Source organism: Centroberyx gerrardi, chromosome 12 (assembly GCF_048128805.1).
Source record: "Centroberyx gerrardi isolate f3 chromosome 12, fCenGer3.hap1.cur.20231027, whole genome shotgun sequence".
In the NCBI taxonomy this organism is placed as follows: domain Eukaryota; kingdom Metazoa; phylum Chordata; class Actinopteri; order Beryciformes; family Berycidae; genus Centroberyx; species Centroberyx gerrardi.
The window spans coordinates 17705619-17725863 of NC_136008.1; the positions used below are offsets into that span (position 1 = coordinate 17705619).

The window sequence follows — 20245 nt, forward strand, 5'->3', positions numbered from 1 at the left end:
CAGGCTCATGCTCTCACACGGATTGAGTTTTTCCAGTGGTGGAACTATGGAAATTCTTTACTCAAGCAAAAGTGAAAGCACATTTTTAGCCTAGTTCTATTGTATTTGGTACTGTAGCTAAATATTGGAGTATGTGCTGCTACATGTACTAAAGAATTTAAAAAGCAGTCTTCCTAGTCCAGTATGAGGGAGCATCCCACCTTTGATTCATTTCTAAAGGTAGGCTAAGTGGGTTGGTCACTCAACTGAAAGTTGACTGGCTCAGATTCATACATGTGGATTTGAATTGAAAACTCACCATAGTGATGGAGGAATGGATCACATCTCACTGGTGATGGCAGTGGTGGACAGCTTCAGTTAAAAATAGCCTTTATGCAAACACTATAACCCTTCACTTTACAGTATTTGTCAGTTTTATGAAAACAGAAGTGCAAAATGTCATCCCCTCAATACCATCACTATATAGTGTGCTGAGTGTTATCTTATGGGCTCATAAAAACGGATATAAGGCTTTGAATGCAACAAGAATTGGTTATGCATTAACAATCCTTAGGTCCAATGAGTATGAACACGTTTCCTACAAGTTTCCTGAGCACTGAGGTGATAATATATGTATACAAGAGTATTCTTTTGAGCCGACCTTTAGGTAAACTGACTTATTTTCTAGAACATTTGTTGTATCTGGTTTATCAAATAATAATTATACGTCTGCATTCCGTAAGACATGAGAAGTCCAGAGGAACAAAACCATCAAACAGCTTACGAAGATTTAATGTACATTTATTCTTACCACGTGGAACATATAGTATAAAGATTTCATACTGAATAAATGATATTCATTGAGCCAAAAAAGGGAAAGGGAGGAATTTACATGTTGTCTTAGCTACATAGTCTGAAATACAAATATGCAGAATCCATATTACTGGAGAAAAATTGTCAAATGTGTACTTCATCTAGAGTTTATTTTGTTGTACCAGGAGATAACAGGTTTGAGCCGTGTCTGCCGTACTACGGAGCTGTGGAGAGACCAGAGGAGAGGGTCTAATCAGTGGGGACTGGAGTCAGGGACCAAACTCACGTCAGCCTCCATCCCTCACCAATAACAAGTGTGAGAATAGTGACACAGACAGAGACAGACACAGAGAACGGAAGTGTAATGTACAACATTATATATACACCACAGCAAAGCTGTATTTGAAGTTGAAAACCAGTCCTAAGAGGTGATTTCTTTTCATAAGGGTATTCATACAATCAAGGGATAAAGAGAGGAGGTAAGGGTGTTGTAGGTTCTCGATACTTTGGGGAAGAAAGCCATTTTCTCTTTAACATCAAACTAAAATGACCTCAAAACTCTAGAAGAGCTGCATTGTCAGCTTCTCTGTGTGTGAAACGTGTGTTACAGAATGCTTACACTCAAGAGCAGTACGGTACAGAAAATGTCCTACAATCTACTGCACACTGCACAGGCCTCCCCGGTGAAGGTGTCTATTGACAGCATTTTGTCTGTCGGGCTGACTGGTGAGAATCCAATTACAGCAACTATAACCAGTAGGCCACTTGTCAGTCTGCTTCACCTCAGAACAACAACCAGTTACAGACTCATTGTGCCCTCAAGGGGAGAGCTAGGGCACACTTTGTCTCCCAAACTCACTGTAAACGAGACAGCAACTTTGGTTACAGTTTTTGTTTTTCAGCTATTTATTTATTCATTTATTTATCTTTATTAAAAAGTACTTTCCCCCAAGTGCAGAACAGTCTCCCAACCTCGGTGCTCTGCTCCGTGTCATCTAGTTGGCATTCACGTTGCAAGTAGTGTCACTTTGTGGGCATCTCTCTGGTTTGTAATCCACCGCAGCTCTGTGATAACCCTCCTTGAGCAAGGACGGCCTGGGGAGGGCTCAGAGAATGGAATCTGAAGGGTTTGCATAAATTAAAACAGTCACTTGAGCTTTCCTTGCCCCTTTACACACACACAAGCCAGGTTACCAGGGAAGAGGGGACAGGGATAAAACCCCGAAAAGGTGGAGCCACGGCTCCCTACAGCTGTCATGACTGGCCAATCAGAAAGAGTACATCACAGATGACATGAGACACCAGCGAGTTCATGAGGGGAGACACCGAGAGGTCGAGGAGCCGAGACTCGTATAGTGTGAACTCTGAGTGGTTCTCCTCCACCTTGGCTAAGGCGTGCAGAGCCCGGGCCGCTCGCCGCATCATGTCCGGGCTTGTGGGCTCGAAGTGCATCCCCTGTAGGTGTAGCAGAGAGCTCTGGCTCTGCTGGAGCTGTGTGGCTGCCAGGCTGTCCTCCAGGAAGCCCAGCAGGTTGCCCACGCTGCCCTTCTGTACAGCGATAGCACGCGCTGCCAGGCTATCACCCTGGGCCAGGTTGGCCAGTAGGACCACCGCCATCTCCCTGCAGACTGCCACCTTCCTGTCTCCGATTAGCCGCACCAGGGTCCCGTACAGCTTCTCCAACCGGCTGAACGGCGGAGTGGCCAAGATGAGGTCCACGTTGTTGTCTTGGATGCTTAGCTTGCTTAGCGTCTCCAGGACCAGTCTCTGAGGTGACAAAGCACTGTGGGGACCCAGGGTGGGGAAGGGGTCCTGGGCCTCGGCCGAGGGGCAGACGGCCCAGTGGAGAAGGCCGTCCAGCAGAGGCAGGCAGATGCTCTCGGGGTAGACGGAGAGGTCCAGTTGGCCTGAGATGTTCGCCAAAGTGACCAGTGTGTTCTCCCTCAGGAGCTCCAAGCAGTCCCACCACCACTCATCCCTCTGGCCCACTCCCTCGTCGGTCTCCTCATCTTTCTCGTAGGTGAGGGGGGCCTGTTTGCGCTCAGGGTGCCTGTGATGGAGCAGGATGAGGCGTCCCAGTAGCAGGAGCAGCCCTGGATGTTTGGACATCTCGTGGTCATTGCCTGGAACAAAGGAGAGGCTGCGGACAATATTGGAGATACAGATGCAGCGGCGGGCTAAAGAATCCTGCCAGTTAGCCAGTGTAATGAGCGGCCCCTCATCTTTACTGTGAGGCTCATCTTCCAGGATGGTACCAACACGCTGGACCAGCTGGGATAAATCACTGCTGGTGGAAGGGATGGGTCTGTTATTCTCCTGGTAAATTTTAGCTCCCTCTTTCTCAAATGTCTTTATCTCATCATCGGCTGCCTTCTCCTCGCTGCTGACCGAGGAGCTGGCCTTTTCTGACACTGATGCTTTCTCTGAGGAAGTTGTTTGTTTTGGCCTGTCCTCTTCTTCCTGATTCTTCCTTTTCTCCTCTTCCATTGCAAAAAAAAAGTCCTGCAGGTCTTCTTCTGGGACTTTCCTCTTCATGGTAACCGCAGGGACTGGGACTCGTTGTCGCGGTTCCAGGAAGTCTTTGCGTGGTTCAAAGTGGGTCTGGATGTGTTCTGTCGAGTCTCCCCCTCCAGCACTCCAGTGAAGTAGGCCGCTGTCAAACTCCTGCACTTTGCCATGACTGCTGGAGCGGCCGGCCACAAACGGGTCTTTCTTTCGTACCACCTTGAGGGGAAGCTTGTCAAACTTGCTGGCCTGTTTGGGTCTCTCATGGGCAGGTAAGGACTGTGATGTGCTTGGCTGCTCAGATGAAGACGCCTTCCCCTTCTTCTCGTCATCCTCTGCCTTCTCATCTCGACCCCGAGACTCCGAGCACTGCTGCTGCTCTTCCTCCTCCTTCACATGAGCTGGCCCCTCTGTTGCCCCTTCCTCCTCTTCTTCATCATCCTCTTCATCCTGCTCCATGTCCTCAACCCGTGGCTCCTCTTCCTCCGTGCTGTCCCAGTCTCGGTTCAAGGCATCAGGATCAAGTAGTGTCCTCTGGCCAGGGTCTCCCACCTCATACTCCCGCAGAATGCCAAAGATTTCAATGAGGCAGCGTCTGAAATACTCAACCACCAACTCTAGCAGGCCAGGCAACTGAAGAGGGAAACAGTGAAAATATTAAATATGGTCAGTATACATAGTTTAGTGTTATAAACAAACCATCTTGGCCACACTTGATAGGACTTTACTCATTGACTCACCGTGTTGAGATTGAAGGTGGAAATACTGCTGTCATCATACAGGAGGATGTTGATGGTATCTAAGGCCCACGTACTCTCAGCCAATAGCCCAGACTTTAATGACATCATGACTCTCCAGGCCTCTGGGGTTCCTGGGTGGTGCGAGACAAAAAACACAAATACTGAATATGTATTGAGTACTTCCCAAGCAAAAACATAGAACTGTGGACAAGCTAAATTGACTGAGCAACACTTAAGGGGTGCTGATAAATGAAACTAACAAAGAAGGGCAACATCTCAACAAAAATGCTTTTTATTGCTAGCCTATAGTCATACCAATATCTTTCATGGTGAGTCGCCGGCGTGGTTTCAGGAGAGGATGGGTAGCCTCTATGGAGCCCGGGGGGAAAGGCATGTCTCGCCTTATCAGAGGCGACTGCACCGAAGGGGGCACTATGTGAGACGCAGGCACTGGAGGGCCGGCCTTCTGCATCTTCATTCCTCCGTGCATGTAGGGAGATTTACTAGGTGACGTCCTGCTCTCCAAGGGGCGGGGCATGGAGGCTGGACTGGACACCTGTGGAATGTGGTTCTGCACGCCCTGGGGGGACTGGTAGTTGGACTGTACGGAACGGGACATGGGCTGGCCCGGCCCTCCGGGACCAAAGGGAGGCTGCCGCGGGCCCATCTGACCCCCCCACTGGCCATCGTGGTTCATGCGCTGTTCTGATGACATCAACTCCTCGGAGCGGTTCATGCCAGGGTAACCGGGTCCCTGCGCTGGGCCCCCGGGGCCGCCCTGCCGGTTGGGGTAGTTCTGATAGTTCATGTCACCTCGTCCCTGCCACATGCCTGCCTGAGGACCCTCGGGGCCCGACTGCATCATTTGAGGGGGCATGCTGGGCTGAGCGTTGGGCCCTGTCGCACCCTGCATCCGCTCCCTGCCGAAGGGGAAGGGGAACTGATTGCCTGGGCCAGGTGGACGGCGATCAGAGCCGGGGTAGGGCCCACTGCCGCTGTACTGATTGTATGACTCCTGCTGTCCTGAAGGGGGTGCAGAAGCGCCTCCTTGCTGTTGCTGCTGCTGCTGCGGTGGTTGTTGTCCACCAGGGAAGGGCCCGCTGTACTCCGCTTCATGACGCTTTGCTGGAGGGTAACCCCCTTCCACAGGACGCTTGTAACTCTGCACATAAAAAGGTTCAGAGTGAGGCAATCGTTTCACCCAGAAATTACGTAGGTACATAATACTCAGTTTACTTACAATAAAAACATGATTCTTAAATATAAGAGTACTTCCCTAACCAAAATCTATACTTTAACACTGAAAAGCAAAACTTTGACATTATCTGATCCCAGTGTATTGTGGGTAGTGTGAGAGAGAGTGTAGTGTGGAGGATCATTTACCTGTTGTTGCTGTGGGTACATTCCAGGTTGCTGATTCGGGTAGGAGCCACTAGGGGGCGTTCCCTGGCCAGGATACTGATTACCATAGGAATCATGCCTGCAAACATGATCTCCTGTCAGCTTCACCATCAAAATATTATGCATCACTGCCTACTCGATTAGTCAATTAACTCATGGCCAAATGTTACAGACACATACAATCAGTGTACGGCTTATTGTGATGAATTTAAGACCTAAAAAGCTGCACCTATAAAGATAGCCTGTAGAAAATGTGTTCCTATTCGTTTTCAGCTCCTCGTCAATTATACTAAATCCTCATCTATAAATGCCTCCATTACATCAATATGTTTGTCATGTTTTTATAAAATTTATAAAAATAATAATATGTAATGTAATTTTCTTATTAAACATAAAGGCCAAATTACTAAATGTAAACTGACATTGTCTATGCTTGGATATTACTCACTGTCCAGTGATTCACACGATTTGGTGTGTGGGTGGGATTTAAGCAATTTAAATTGAAAGCAATTAAGTTTCAATCAGTGCAACCCTGACTGATTGGATCCCCATGGTGATGTGCTTACATGACAACGTCCACGTAACCCCACCCAACCAAAGCCCAGTGAAGACTGAGGAAAATTTGGGAAAAATATTATAGATATTATAGAGAAGGAAGGTAACAAAATTTCAAATTTTCAATAATTCACATTTTCCATTTCAAACTTCCAGACTTTGGATTTGAAGATTTTGGTCAGTATTCAATATGAGGCTGATAGTTCCTGGGCAATATCGCCATGTCACTCTTTAGCTGAACATTATTCTTCAAAAACAAATGACAGTGGGTCTAGAACTACCATAGTCATATGCATCAGAACTAGAGCCCCCTCCCCAACCCAGCCAGACTTTTGGGGCAATTCTAAAACCTTTCAAGTCCTGGAAATGATCAAATTCATTTTCCAGACTTGCGCAGGAACCCTGAACATGTCGAGAACCACACAAAAACAATATTTGTTTGATATAAGGGATGATCGGTTTCCAGTGGCAAAGGATTTAAACCTACAAAAGCTTGGCCAGCAAGTGCTATGTGAACTGACCGTGGCTGCTGTGGTGGGAAGCGGTTTGGCGAATACATCCCCGTGTCGGCGTTGGCAGGCATCATAGGGTTTGGCTGAGGAGCACCGGATCCCATGTTGCCCTCTGGGCCCATTCCTTGCTCCGATCTGGCAACACCACAACAATAAACGGGGTAAGTTTTTTCATATTTTGCTACACAGACATCAAACAAAGAGCTCATCAAACCAAGCAATAAGACAATACATTGAGACTAGAACTTCTATAAGAATACCAGGGTGGGAAATTAACAACAGCCACTAGCCAAAATTTGTTAAATTTTGCTCTGGTTGGCAAGTTTGTCGACACTACCAGTCACTTTAACAGGTAACCAACCATTGTTTGGAGGGCCTATTCTATTCTTAAATTTCAGTTTGATGGTAAAATAATGACATCAGCCACTTAATTAAGGAATTAATCTACCAATTTGTCCTACAGACAAACATTTCCCATTTCCAGCACTAAGAAATACATTAGAAATAATGATTTTCTTCAACTTGTCATTACAAGCACTTCCTAAGAGAAAAACCAAGCTCTAATGGACAATAATTCAAGTGTTGGTATTGCTTGTGCAAGAATTGTGAAAGAATGAGAAGAAATCTCATTTTCTTATTAGAATTTTAAAGCCTTGTTTTGGTGTGATGTGACACTTTGCTGTTATTGTAATGAATTATACTTGATGTCTCGTTCCATTTAGGTTCACTGGTGTAATAGCCTGGCCGCTCATTAATACTGCTATCTGATATGGTTAGACACCAGAGACTTGAAGCATATATCATTCACTCATCCCTGATTTGGTTGAGCTAGTGGTCTGTAGCTAGTGACCCATTTTGCTGTTGTTCCTGCCGTCTCTTAATAACGCAGCTCTTCAACCTGCCTCAACTAAATAAATTAATCAACATTCACTCAAATAATTTGTCCTGGGTTTTAAAGTACGTTTAATTTGGCAATTTGTTATTTCCTTTGCAATTTTGTCCCGGACCAGCCCAAATCCGGTGCATGGCCCTTCTCCTGTCTTGTACTATGTACGCAAGAAGATTTGTATGAAAATGCTTCCTAGTCATCAGGAAAAGCAGGTGCATAATTCAGACTATAGGCTTTAGCAAAATAAGCCTGCTACATACGCTTATATTTAAATTTAAGTTTCTACTCTGTCATCAAGCATTTCTTTTCTCATGTCAGTTATGGATTTGTGTCTGCAACTGTCTTCAATAAGTTGATAAGATGGCTAAAATGTGACTGGGCATGTGAGACAGTGAACAGAATGATAGAGAACTTGAGGATAAAATTACCCCATCCTAAATGTAGGACAGAATATCTGACTCAACCATGTAAGTGAGCGAATCACTGCAAATCAATAAAATATATGAACATATAAATAGGATTAAACAAAATTGTATTTCATGAATAGCATCCTTTTCAGAAGAAAATACTTGAGTGATGATGATCAGAGATCGCAATATGATGCATGAATTTATTATTCTAGGACTCCGATACCAACATGTTCCACTGTTCCTACACATCTTCCATTTTTAAATTCCCAACTTTTTTCAGATCACAATTTGACTGGATTTGAAGATTTTATTTGGTCAATTTTTTGCAACAAATATTACCAAATCTGACATGACATACAACTCAAAACATAGTTATGTGTATTGGGAGTGAACAACAGCAAAACCCCACACATTTCCAGATATTTGGTCAAATTTTAAGACTTTTCAAGACCTGGAAATTATCAAATTAATTTTTCATACTCTTCCTGACCTGCATAGAAACCCAGAGGTTTGCCAACTCCCATGAATTTACCACTCTGGTTACATTTATCGGCGTTAGTTACAATCAGCAGTGTCCTTGACCTTGAACATGCCATCTTCCCATCTCTCGCTCTCATGCCTACCTCCTGTCGTAGCCTGGTCCATAAGGATACTGCTGCCTGGGCCCCAGAGGCATCGTGGCCATGGCCCCAGGCGGCCCTCTGTTGAACGGCGGCTGCTGCGGCTGCTGCTGTTGTTGCTGCTGCGGCTGCGGCTGCGGTTGCTGCTGCTGTTCAGCCACTCCACTGTTCGGGCCTTGGCTAGCAGGCAGAAACTGTTCCCCGACTGGAAGCACATATTCAGAAGCCCATTAATGACATGATTAATTGAAGTAGATACACGAGAAACAGTTGAAGCAGAAACTGGTACTTTTAGTTTCCAGGGTCAACCATTCAGCTACTGTCCATGTAAAGTGCCCACCTTTTCGCATGGCACCAAAAGGGTCCTTGTTGGGTTCATAGGGGCCCATGCGCCCCTGCATCTCTGGGGTGCTCATGCCAGACTGATAGGCAGAGTTGGGAGTCATGTTCCTCCTGGGGAATGCAGGGTCACTACCTTCAGAGAAGGGGTCCTGCAGGTTAACACTGCTCCTAGGAGGGAAGCAAAGGTGGGAAGGAGGGGGAACGAAGGGATAAATGGGAGAGAGAGACAGAAAAGGGAGAGAGAGATTGACAGAAAGAGGGAGAAATTAGTTTCTCTGCTTGTAAACTTTTCAAAGCTGGAATAAAACGATTACATGTAACGGTAATATCTTGCACAGGTGTCAAACGAGACTCACCTGGCCCCAGGTGGCATGGGGGGCATCTGGGTGTGAGGGGTGGAGGCCGGGGTGGGAGGTTTTAGGTCTCCCCCCTCAGCCATTGAGCTGCTGGTGGACTGGGGTGTCTGAGGACCCTGCAGAGAGCCTGACCCAGCTGTGGAGCAGAGGGACGCTTCAGTTTGGAATAAGAGAGGGGCAGACAGATACGGTACATGACTTTAATGACATTGAAACACAGCAAGGTATTGGTATTCAGTTTGGTTTAAAACACAAGCTTGTGGGTTCATGAATTGTACGACTTGGAACTGCACTGAAATAAATGTGTACATTTGAAAAGGCGGCAGGAGTGCGGCTCTTACCTGGAGAGGGTGGCTGGACCTTAGCAGCCTGGTTCTTTTTGTTGTCTGTGAAAATCTCAGGAGGAGGATCTTCACCACGCTCAATCTTGCACTCAAAGGCATACAGACACTGGATGTACTGTTTCTTCAAAGAGCTGGCAGCGCTGCTGGATGTACCCACATTCAGGGAGGTGGCCAGCTCACGCCATTTCTTGTTCTTACTCACCTGAGACACACACACACACACAAAGAGAAATCATTAGAATAGAGATATAAGCAAACCAATAAATTATATTTTGGAACGTGTTTGTGTATAAAAATGCTATATTTTATTTACCTGTGCCATGCCTCCGATCTCTTTGACCGACATATACAGTCGGAAGAGGTCAAGGGGTTTGCGTCCTACAGCGGGCAAGTTGTTCATGCCCATGACTTTCTCTTCGATGAAGGCCAAATAACGGTCCACCCACATCTTCCTCTCAGGCTCCGGTCCCAGCTCGTACAAACGTGTTATCTTTTCATTGGTCGTTGTGGAAGAATTGGACTTCTGTTTCATATAAGAGAAATGAGAACCAAGCTTAGTGGAAACATTACAGCTGCTCCAGCAGAAGGTTTTTGGGGACAGTGTTAAGATTTTTAAAATGTTGTTACTGCATAAAAGTAAACAGTTTACCTTAGATTTGGGTTCTGGTTTGGGTGTTACACTCCCATCTACTTTGTTATTCATCTTATTGTTCATCTCTGGACTGGGGGCCATACCTAGACACACATGGATAGAGTTGGGAATAAAAATGTTTGATAGCTGTGGATTTGACACATTAATAAGAGCCTAAAACTAGCTGCTGTCGTTTCGGTGAAACTCACCACTGGAGTTATTGGCCATGTTTGGCCCCATAGGATAAGGCGAGCCACCTTGGGTATTCATCATGCCAGGCATGTTGTTCATGGGAGGGCCATAGGGAGGGCCGGAGCCCATCATGCCGGGAGACATGTTGGGGTAACCAGGCATCCTGGTGGTGGAGGAGAAAATATATGAGCATTTGGTCATGGGGAGCCGACCACATCCATCTTATGGTGCTCAGGGAAACATTTAAACACTAGATCAATAAAAATGGCAACACTGGAGCACAAAGTTCGCCTCAAGATGCGTGATTACATGCAATTCAAAAAATCTGTCTGCCTAAAGCCAAACACATGTTCTTTTACAGATGTGAGAATGAATCATGTGATGTGTGAAACAGCTTAAGCCTGAGTATTTTTACATCCACAAGGAGCATCCTGAGATTTTCTGTCTCATCAGACTGTCTGTCCGTTTGCTTTTCCTGCTGTTCTAACCTCTCCTCCTTTCTTAACTGCTTTCACGTGAAGAAGAATAGTGAATACTGTATATTCACACAAAAATAACAAAAAAGTGTGGTACAGTTATCTCGTACTTAAATAGAAGTGAAGCGACTCAGAAATGCTGTGTGAGGTGAGTTATGTCCTGACTTGCAAGGGTACACCACAAACCTACCTGTTGTGCATGGAGTTGGTTGCAGCATGCTGCATGGCTGCAGCGTCCTGGGCCTTTCTGTTCATGCCTGGTGGAGGGCACATCCCTGAGCCCACCTGGGGCGGCATGTTGCCCATGTTAGGAGGCATGTTGGGGCCCATGTTGGGACCCATATTGGGGCCATAGGGGCGCGCCCCCATCTGGCCGGGAGGCATCCTACCAGGAGGAATGCCAGCATACGGCGGCCCTCCACCCTGACCTGCCATGGGGTTCATTGGGCCCATGCCAGGCCCGGGGTAGTTGGCATTGGGCATGTTGCCATAGCCAGGTTGCCTGGGGTAACCTGAGGATGACAATACATCAAAATATAAATCTGTAAATTAATAAATCACTGAGATGTAACAATAGATTGGTCAGAAAAAATAACTGATCAGTGTGATACCCATCGTGACTACAAACACAAAACCCCATTTGTGTTCATAAGTATAAGTGGGCAGGTATATCGCTTTCTTAAGGTGTTGTGTGAGGCAGACTTTTTCCCTACAGTGAGCTAGCAGTGAGAGCTATGCACCCTGAGCACCAAGCCTCCGTCACAGTCTCAGCTCTACTGACAGGAGGCTCTGCTACGTCAGCTGACTCTCTGCTTCACAGCTATAAATAGCTGCACCACAGCCAGAGGGAGGGACTAACGATAGCATGGTATTCCTATGAGCCAAAGAGACATATTCCATAGGTTTGGCTAATAGGAAGCGTGCGAGATAACTTCACAGGTAGATGGAAAATTAAGAGGAAAGCCTTTAAAATTCAAGCATAATACAAACAAGTCTTAAAAATTCTATATGCGGGAAGTGATTTCAAAGAGTCAATCTTTTCACGTATCTGAGAACCACATAACTGAATTTAAACACAAAATACAGCTCTCTCTTAAAGTCAAACCCCAATTGTGCCAGTGCCCAGAACAATTCTTTCTGGTACCAATTCAAAAACACACACCTTGGGGGCCATATTGTCCTCCCTGAGGCCCATAGGCACCCATGGAGTTGTTCTGCTGATAGGGGCCCATCCCAGGATGCATCTGTCCCCCCGAGGACTGGCGGGGCGACAGCGCAGAGGCTGACTGGGGGGAGCCATAAGGGGGCATCTGAGGGTTTCTCTGCATAAACCCTGGCACATAGAGAAAGACAGTGTTCAGTCTCTAATACTACAGTAAAAACTCTTGACATCTTAACATCTTGAGCTCTAAAAACACTTTGGAGACTGACAGGGAAGGACCGCAGCATACCTCTGTCCTGGGCCATAGGAGACTGGCTCATAGAGGGGTGTAGGCTCCCATCCGACTGCACACTTGACGGCCTGGGGGGCATCTGGGTCCCTAAACAAGAGTGTTGTTGGAGTAAGTTAGTGTGAGCTCAAAATATTGTTGATGGGCTCAAAAGCAGGGTTGTAAAAGTCCTACTCCATTCCAAAAATGTGGTTGGCTGGAAAAATTGGTTTAAGTGGCTGGTCAATTTTGTGATTTTCCAGCTACTGTGGTCAGCGGACAAAAAAGATAATGTCCTTCACAGCTTGAAAGCATCTTACAATATCAAAGCGGTTTGCAAGATATAGCCTGAGGAATTCCTTTCACACTAACAAGAACACTAGAGCATTAGTTCGAGGAGGCGTTTGCAAGCAGCAGGTTGCACTGAAAAATGTTACTTCGGTTTTGCTCGATCATATATAGGCACTAATTACATCAAGTTCCTCAACTGCATTGATTTTTGCCTCCTTAGCAGATTCTAGCGCTGTGGTGTATTGTCGAGTATCTGTGTGTGCATTTGGCTCAATGATTACTGAAATGCCCACTCTCTTTTGTCAAACAAGCAACAAGCAAGTCAACCTCCAACCACTCTCAAAGGTATACTTTTAATAAAGTTTGCTCTGGCTCATTTCCACCATGGAAGTTGTAGGCAAATGCCTGAAAAAACTGAAGTTGACTTAATAAAAGTGAAATGAAGATTATTTGCTCTGTAACTGTGAGAATCATAGCAACAAAGCTGTCATGTTCAAAAGTACCGGTACTTTGGCAAAACACAGACATCAACAAAACTTCCAGTGGTTCAAGTTACACAGCGCTACTGGACATTACTGTGTCTAGATTACAAGTTTCAGAAGTCTGTCATTGCTCATGTGCGTGACGGATCAGCCCACCTGGCATGTTGGCGGGCGAGAGCGGCCCTGTGCGGGGTGTGCTGGCGCTAGCGGGGGAGCCGGCCGGGGAGGGCGAAGGCCCACGGATGCCTGGCAGGTGGGGAGAGGTGTGGGGAGAGAAGGGCGACTGAGCCGGGTTGCTCTGCTCGCCCTGGCTGCTCGACACGCCTGAAGTGCTCACGCCAGGACTCAGGGCGACCTCTGCGCCCGTGGGCAGGTCATCGATGGACCCCGAGAGGTCCTGAAAACACACACAGGAAGATCAAGGCATAGTCAGCACAGACTGTCAAAAAACAGGCTCTGGTTTGTGATTGCAGGAGATTCAGCAGCCATTACTGCATGTTTACTCTTTATCATTTTGACACAGACATAATGTGTATAATTTTTCTATTTCCAAACACAGTTAAATCCCCGCTTTTCATAGCACTGGCATAGTTTAATTCCTACACTGGCTTTAGCATTAGCATAGTGCAATTCCTTTACTGTGGTTTAGACACAAGTGGCACACATACTAATACTATACACACACGCACACACACAGACCCAGAGGCTTTTGTCCTTATTTATCTTTTCAAAGAAAAAAAAAAAAGAGTGCACATTAGTGCTGGGGGTTGTCATGGTTACCAAGGTTTGTAGGATGTGAGCTGAGTCAGCGTGTAGCAGCAGCTTTGCCATGTGATTTCAATACACAAACACACTCCTTTGTATTCATCTCAAATTTACTAGTCATTTACACAGCACCTTTTCCCCAGTGCTCAGCCACATTGCTTTCTCAACAATCATTTACATACGGCATATAAAGTATAAAATCACCAGGGGAATGAAAGCACAGCAGCTACGAGGCAAACGAGTGACAAAATGGAAAGACTTTAAAACAGTAATAAAACACCCCCCAAAATTAACATAAAGAGATCTCTAAATGTAACGAGCCTCAATATATTTTCAGTGAGTGATAAAAATTTGTAGGTCATGGAAAAATGTAAATGACAAAGGGCCATGTAGCTTTTCAATTCTGGTTAAAATGCAAAAAAAATTAAAAAGACAGAAAGGCTTTCCGTGTCCCAGCAGTGAAACAACAAGCTGAACTTACCGGAAGGCTGGAGGGGCGGCCTTGAGAATCCTCTGAGCCAGGTTTGGGCTGAGCGGATGGAGGGGCGTTGGACTGAAATGAGTCCTGGGATACCTCCTAAAAGACAACAGAACACACGCTGAAGTGCATTACCACAGGAGATACAGGAACGCATGCATTTGAACACATACAGAGGAAGAAAACAAAGTAGAGAATATGATCCCTGGTTGAGGGTCGTACCTGCTGTTGTGGAGGAGGAAAGCGTTGATAAGGTGACTGTTGTGCTTGCTGCTGCTGCTGCTGCTGCTGCTGCTGCTGCGGAGGGTTCTGGGGGTACGCTGCAGGCTGGCCCTGTGGGTGTTGGCTGTGTCCTGGTGGCTGCTGTGGGGGCTGAGCAGGCGTCTGTTGTTGCTGTGGGGGGGGCTGCTGAGGCCCCTGCGTGGGTCCTGGGTAGCTGGACTGGGCCTGTGACCCAGGGGGAGCCTGGGAACTCGGCTGCTGTGGGGGCTGGCTGGGAGGACCCTGCTGCTGGGGGTAAGGAGACTGGCCAGACTGCGGCGCTGAAGCTTGCGAATAAGGTGGCTGAGACTGTGGGGGCCCTTGGGACGGGCCTGGCAGTGGCCCCTGGGACTGAGGGGGCATGTGGGGCTGCTGATAGGGTGGCGCACCCTGGCTGTGTGGAGCAGAAGTGGGCGGAGGGTGGGGTTGCCCCGGGTAAGGTGTCTGCCCACCCTGCTGTCCTGGTGGGGACTGGGTGTAGGGCGTTTGCTGCTGGCTGGGGTGAGGAGCTTGGCCGGGCTGGCCGTAGTACGGTGCCTGGCTCTGAGACCCGTAGGCTCCTGGTCCCTGCTGTCCATAGGATCCCATCTGAACAGAATATACACACACACTGACTTAGAACACAACTGAACAAATACTGGTGCACAGAGGAAGATGAGATATAAAAATGGAGGGTTTATTTGTGTAAAAGATGAATCACGTACCTGTGGCCCATAAGGCATGCCTCCCATGCCTCCAGGGGTACGTCCTTGCATTCCCACTGGGTATCTCTGGGGACCCGGAGGGCCGTAACCCTGGCCAGGGTAACCAGGCCCCTGCTGCGGACCTGTGGGAGGCCCCTGCTGCGGCTGCTGAGAGTAGGGACTGCCTGCTCCGTATGGCTGACCTCTCATCTTCCCCATTGGGTCCATGGGACCAGGCGGCTAGGCATGGCAGGAACACAGTCAGTAAATAAAGTCAACAACCAAAGAGCATTGGAGAAATATAAACAATGACAAGTGCTATGACTGATATTCAAAACCCCACAACTTTTCTACAGCTTACCATTTATTAGTACTTTGTTCAAAGTGTCTAAAAAAATGGCAGGTTGCAGTGTTGCACTTTCACAGAACTAAAAGAGTATAAGCAAAGTTCAAGGAATGAGGAAGTGATTTTTTTTCCATATTTCCCACGGTCATTAACCTGATTTTTTTCACCTCACTTTGCCATAGTTTCGGAAGTCAACAGAGCTATATATATCTACTTTCGAATGGAGGGCAGTCTGCCCAATCTTAAACATATCCCAGCTGTGCTCCTGTTTTGAGTCTGGTCCAAGCTTGCTTTCCTTTTTTTCCCCAGAGAAGGCAGTTTTGGCTCTGAATGAATGACACCAGAAATGGAGGAAGTACCTCCACAACGGCCTGACAGAGTGCAAGAAGCAAAATAGCATCCTCAACCTATCAAACAACCATGCCATGGTTATAAGCATACCTTGACCTTGGGTAAAAACTAGGCTCTATGTCTATATCAGCCACTTCTTCAACTAACCTTGGGCACTAGGCTAGTGGCTTACATTTAGGATCCAATTATTCCATCACCTCCACCAAGCCAGTTTAGCTCTAATTGGCCAGGAATTTCCTGATAATGTATATATATAAAACTATGCAAACTCATTTCAACAAAAGAGACTTGAAAACGAAAAGTATCCTCTTGCATTACATCAAATGAATTCCCACATGTGCACTTGAGAAGAGGCCTCTCAGCTAATGATGGCCCTTACAAATTGTATGCAAAATGCCTTACGTGACATTTCGCAGATGCAAGATAATGAAATAAATAAGAACAGCACATGGCTAATCTGCATAAGACAGAGAGGAAACTCCCTTGGCGGGTGAGAGATGGTGGACTGCCTTCTGATTGGCTTGGGGGGAGGGTTGGGGGGGAATTCTTTGCAGTCACATAGTGAAACTTGTGTGGCATGCCAGACACAGCAGCAACACACACAACCTCACAGGCAGAGCTCAAATTTGCCTTTGGTTACTATGCAGAGCCCATACAAATAACAAGTTAGAACATGAAACAGACAATGGTAGCTACCAATCCATAATTTGTTTATCTAGGGACCATCAAGGACAAGAGGCTGATATGTAAATCATTAATAAAAATAAAACATACTAATATAACAGTAGCCCTTATAGTACACTACTGTGTTATAAAAGTGTAATTACCGTAGTAATGTTGTGCTCATAACCTATGACATGATTTTTTGTGGCTGCAAAACAGCACACCATACTGGGGTCATATACATAGTGGTCATATACACTGATGCAGACTGTTGCCATATGCTGCAATTTCAGGCCATTAGGTTACAAACTATGTAATGGAACTGATTCAGTTCAAGTAAGGCTGATGTTTAACCATATTGCATCAATGTTTGAACGGGCAATTGAGGATCAGTTATTTTACATATAGGGAAAAAATTGCCAAAGGAAAAACTGACAAAAATGAAACCACTTGTTAGCCATATCCCAGTTTCTCCCTTACTGCATGATGTGTTAGCAGGGAGAGGAGCAGACTTCAGAACAGGGCTGAATCAGTAATACCTCTGGTGACCCTGTGATGAGTTAATGCTGTGTGTTCTTATCAGCAACTGTTGCCTTGCATCACATGTAATTATAAATGGCCATGAGCAGCGGATGAGGAGCCAATCAGATTTCAGCTAGCATGTCAACCCAAGACCAACTATCTCCTGGCTTTGACAGCAGGATTTTACCTCCACAATTCAAATCCCAGTGCAAAGCAATCTGCAGCTGCAGTCACTCACTCATATGGCCGGGCCCACTGTTTACAGGCAGCATGCATGGAGAGCCAAGCAGCTTTTTAGCTCAGGGAAATATCCTTTGATCAATATATGATAAAAGTGCAATATTTTACATCATTTGGGGATATCATATAGGACATGTAAGCCATTTAAACTGCACGGGCCCAAGCTATTTAACTAGCCGTGAAAGGCTGATTCGGCATGCAATGCATTTCCCCCTTCATAGCCACACAATTATAAGCTACGATAAGGCAAGAAAATAACACAAAAGTGAAATGTATAGCCTACTTCCACCGAGAAATATATGTGGGGACGTGATGATTTTCACACATTAATCTATTATAATCACTCGTACAACAGAATACATGCTAAATTCAACGTGTTGTGCGTGCAGGCGAGCGATCGGGGAAAAAACAAGCCATTGCCCTACAGTGTATTTTCACCCCTTTTCAAAGTCGGGCCTTGTTGGCTCCCTGAACGTCCTTAGATCAATTTTAGAGCTTATATCTTCTTTGAGCGGCACTCTCGTATTGCTGTATGCCTTTACAAATAAATTAAAACAGCAATTATTTAACGGTCTGGTGTCAGGGAAAAAAACACGAGAGGCAGCCATTTTAGAGTCTTTGCGAACTAGTAACAGACAATGGCTGGCCTGCTACGTTGTGAACTAGCTACGAGGAGAGAAGAAGACATGATAATAGCCCACATAATGTTCCTATAATAATGTGATTTTACCTGGTTTCTACCTAGCGGCTGCCCTGCACTTCCCGGGCTCATAGGCGGCGGGTGATGGCTTCTTTGTTGCCAACCCGGATTGCTCCCTCCATACTGACCGCTACTGCCCATGTCTGCTGGTCCCTTACTAGCTCCTTCTTGGCTACTATAGTCGCTAGACGGGTAGTTTGGATACCCCCGTGTGGAGCTGGGGGAGGTCAGGAGCTTGTTGAGTGTTGGGGTGGACGTAGGCTGAGGATTTCCCATGCTATATCTCTGATTATTGTAAGATCCAGCCATCGCTGTGGGTCCTCCCGCTGGTTGCTGCTGCTTAGCTGGCTGCCCCCCAGCTGTCGGCGCCTGGGTACTGCGAGGGGAGTTCATGGCGTATCCTTGGCCGGGATAGGGAGTCCTGTTCGGGAATGGGTTGTAATTGTTAAACTGGTGGTTGGAAAAGCCATGGTCGTGCGAGTTGGGTTGATACGGGTCCATCATGTTGCTCGACTGCACGACTGGACCCGCAGCAGCTGCCATGCCAGGGCTTTGTTGTCCGCCATGTTGATGAAAAGGGGCCCGACCGTAGTGCTGACTGTATCCGTACGAAGGTGGAGGGAAAGCGGGCCCGTGGTGATGTACCATACCGGGGTGGTTATTTCCCTCCGGTCCGACGGAGTCATTCTGGTTATTATTATTAGCCCTGGGCGGGTTCCCATTCCCGTTCTTCATCTCAGGTTCCCCTCCTCCCCCTGCATTTCCACCTTCGGCCCCGTCCTGCAGATCCCCCCGGCCCGGCGATCCGCTCTCCAACCCGGGTTGCTTTTTATCCGGCTGCTTCTCCCCCGGTACCGACTCCTCCTTAGGGTCTCGATCCGGCTTTTTGAGTTCGGAAGGCGGGCTAGTGTTGAGAGTGGCGGCGCTGGCGACCTGAGCGGCCATGATACCCCCCCACCTCTCTCTCCCTCTCTCGGCGAGTCAGTCACAATCAAAAGCTAGCATTGAATATAAATAATTGTTTATAACCATTTATCCTTGTGCCGATTCATTCCCACCCCTTACACCGGACCGAATCCGGCCGCCATTCCCCCGATTCCGTTTCCGTAAATGGGTTAGAGAAATGATGGAGGCTCCATACAATGCGTAAAAAAGCGACAGAAATTGTTGTGGGAGTTGTGTTACTGAGCCCGGGTAGAGGCAGGGAGCGAACCCAACCAACACGAGGCTCGGCTAGATACAGCCATTTTACTGAGCCGCACGGAGGGCTGCAAAACACGGATCGGATCCACTCTGCTGCGGAGTGGATTTTCCCCCACTCTCACATTGTCTTTTTTTTTTTTCTTGGTGGAATATTTTCTCCGACATGAAGGAGTCTAACGTTCACATAACTCATTTATGTTGTGTATACTAACATGAAAAATACGCGCAGATTAAATACACCACCCATGAATCAGTGTGTAATGGGAAAATTCCAAATTATAGCACACATGGTACATTTTGTGAGTGATTACTGCGGGGAAGAATTATTCCATAATATATAATATACATTTTCATTAAGTCTGGTAGGCTATTTGTGCTATTTGTGTGCTTACATGCTGTGGATGCATAGATTAAACCTGCTGTATTTCCTCACTGCAGTGTGGAAATACAAGTAACACGAATAGTGGAAACTATTTGCTGTATCTTCATTAAACCTGGCTTGCATGCACACATAGTTATGATTCCTGCTTTAGTTTGCACGCATTGTTCTCACTGGGAAAATAATAATGGGGAAACAAACCAAAACCCTATCAATGAATTAACACAGCCCTAAATAAAAACTACCTAAATTGGTGTTTCTTTTTCTTTACTTGTTTCCACCCAGATTCTGTATAGTGGAAGGCGAGCAAGGCAACACACAGGTTTTTCCAGAGCAGAAGGAAGCCTTGCAGCAAACGAGACTACCAATGTACATTCCCTCTAATTCCCTCCCCTGCCTGCCTGCCTGCCTGCCTGCCTGCCTGCCTGCCTCCTCTCCTACCCACCCCCTCTCTGTCTGTCTCTCACTCCGGCAGAAACACTCCTCTACTGAGTGTGGGGGGATGGGCACAGACTCAGCTCTCTCACCCCGCTAACGTTGAACTACACCGTGCAAACCAGACCTTATCTGGTCGACAGAGGATGCATGAGCAGCCTCAAAGTCTCCAACAATTGGGGAAATGTAGTTTTTTTTTCCTCCCCTTTCCCACCACCACCCCCAGATGGAGCAGATATATTTGAAGCAGA

General features: G+C 46.6%; 1 protein-coding gene across 3 annotated transcripts; it reads right to left on the reverse strand.

Moving 5' to 3' along the window:
- Positions 1–764: 764 nt before the first annotated feature.
- On the reverse strand, positions 765–19139 carry arid1aa (AT-rich interaction domain 1Aa). Of its 3 annotated transcripts, none has more exons than XM_071901670.2 (20): positions 18008–19139; positions 15177–15395; positions 14434–15060; positions 14215–14310; positions 13125–13365; positions 12217–12306; positions 11928–12098; positions 10956–11277; positions 10307–10452; positions 10116–10201; positions 9780–9989; positions 9464–9668; positions 9123–9258; positions 8765–8934; positions 8428–8629; positions 6515–6640; positions 5421–5517; positions 4353–5199; positions 4038–4168; positions 765–3930 (listed from the first exon to the last, which is right to left on the reverse strand). In XM_071901670.2, exons 1-20 carry the CDS (start codon positions 18920–18922, stop codon positions 2047–2049), a joined length of 6921 nt encoding a protein of 2306 aa, XP_071757771.2. In that variant the 5' UTR covers positions 18923–19139; the 3' UTR covers positions 765–2046. The 3 variants fall into 3 exon arrangements, with proteins under 3 accessions (XP_071757771.2, XP_071757770.2, XP_071757769.2); XM_071901669.2 differs by having other exon boundaries at positions 8765–8928; positions 9123–9276; XM_071901668.2 differs by having other exon boundaries at positions 9123–9276.
- Positions 19140–20245: the final 1106 nt, after the last annotated feature.

What these genes read in the sequence shown, in the direction of transcription:
- arid1aa (XM_071901668.2), bottom strand. Translation starts at nt 18,922, where the DNA reads ATGGCCGCTCAGGTCGCCAGCGCCGCCACTCTCAACACTAGCCCGCCT. An exon ending in TTCCTCCTCCACAACAGCAG is followed by an intron (nt 14,311 to 14,433) that starts GTACGACCCTCA and finishes GTTGTCTTTTAG; the next exon opens with GAGGTATCCCAGGACTCATT. An exon ending in TTTTGGTGCCATGCGAAAAG is followed by an intron (nt 8,630 to 8,764) that starts GTGGGCACTTTA and finishes ATGTGCTTCCAG; the next exon opens with TCGGGGAACAGTTTCTGCCT.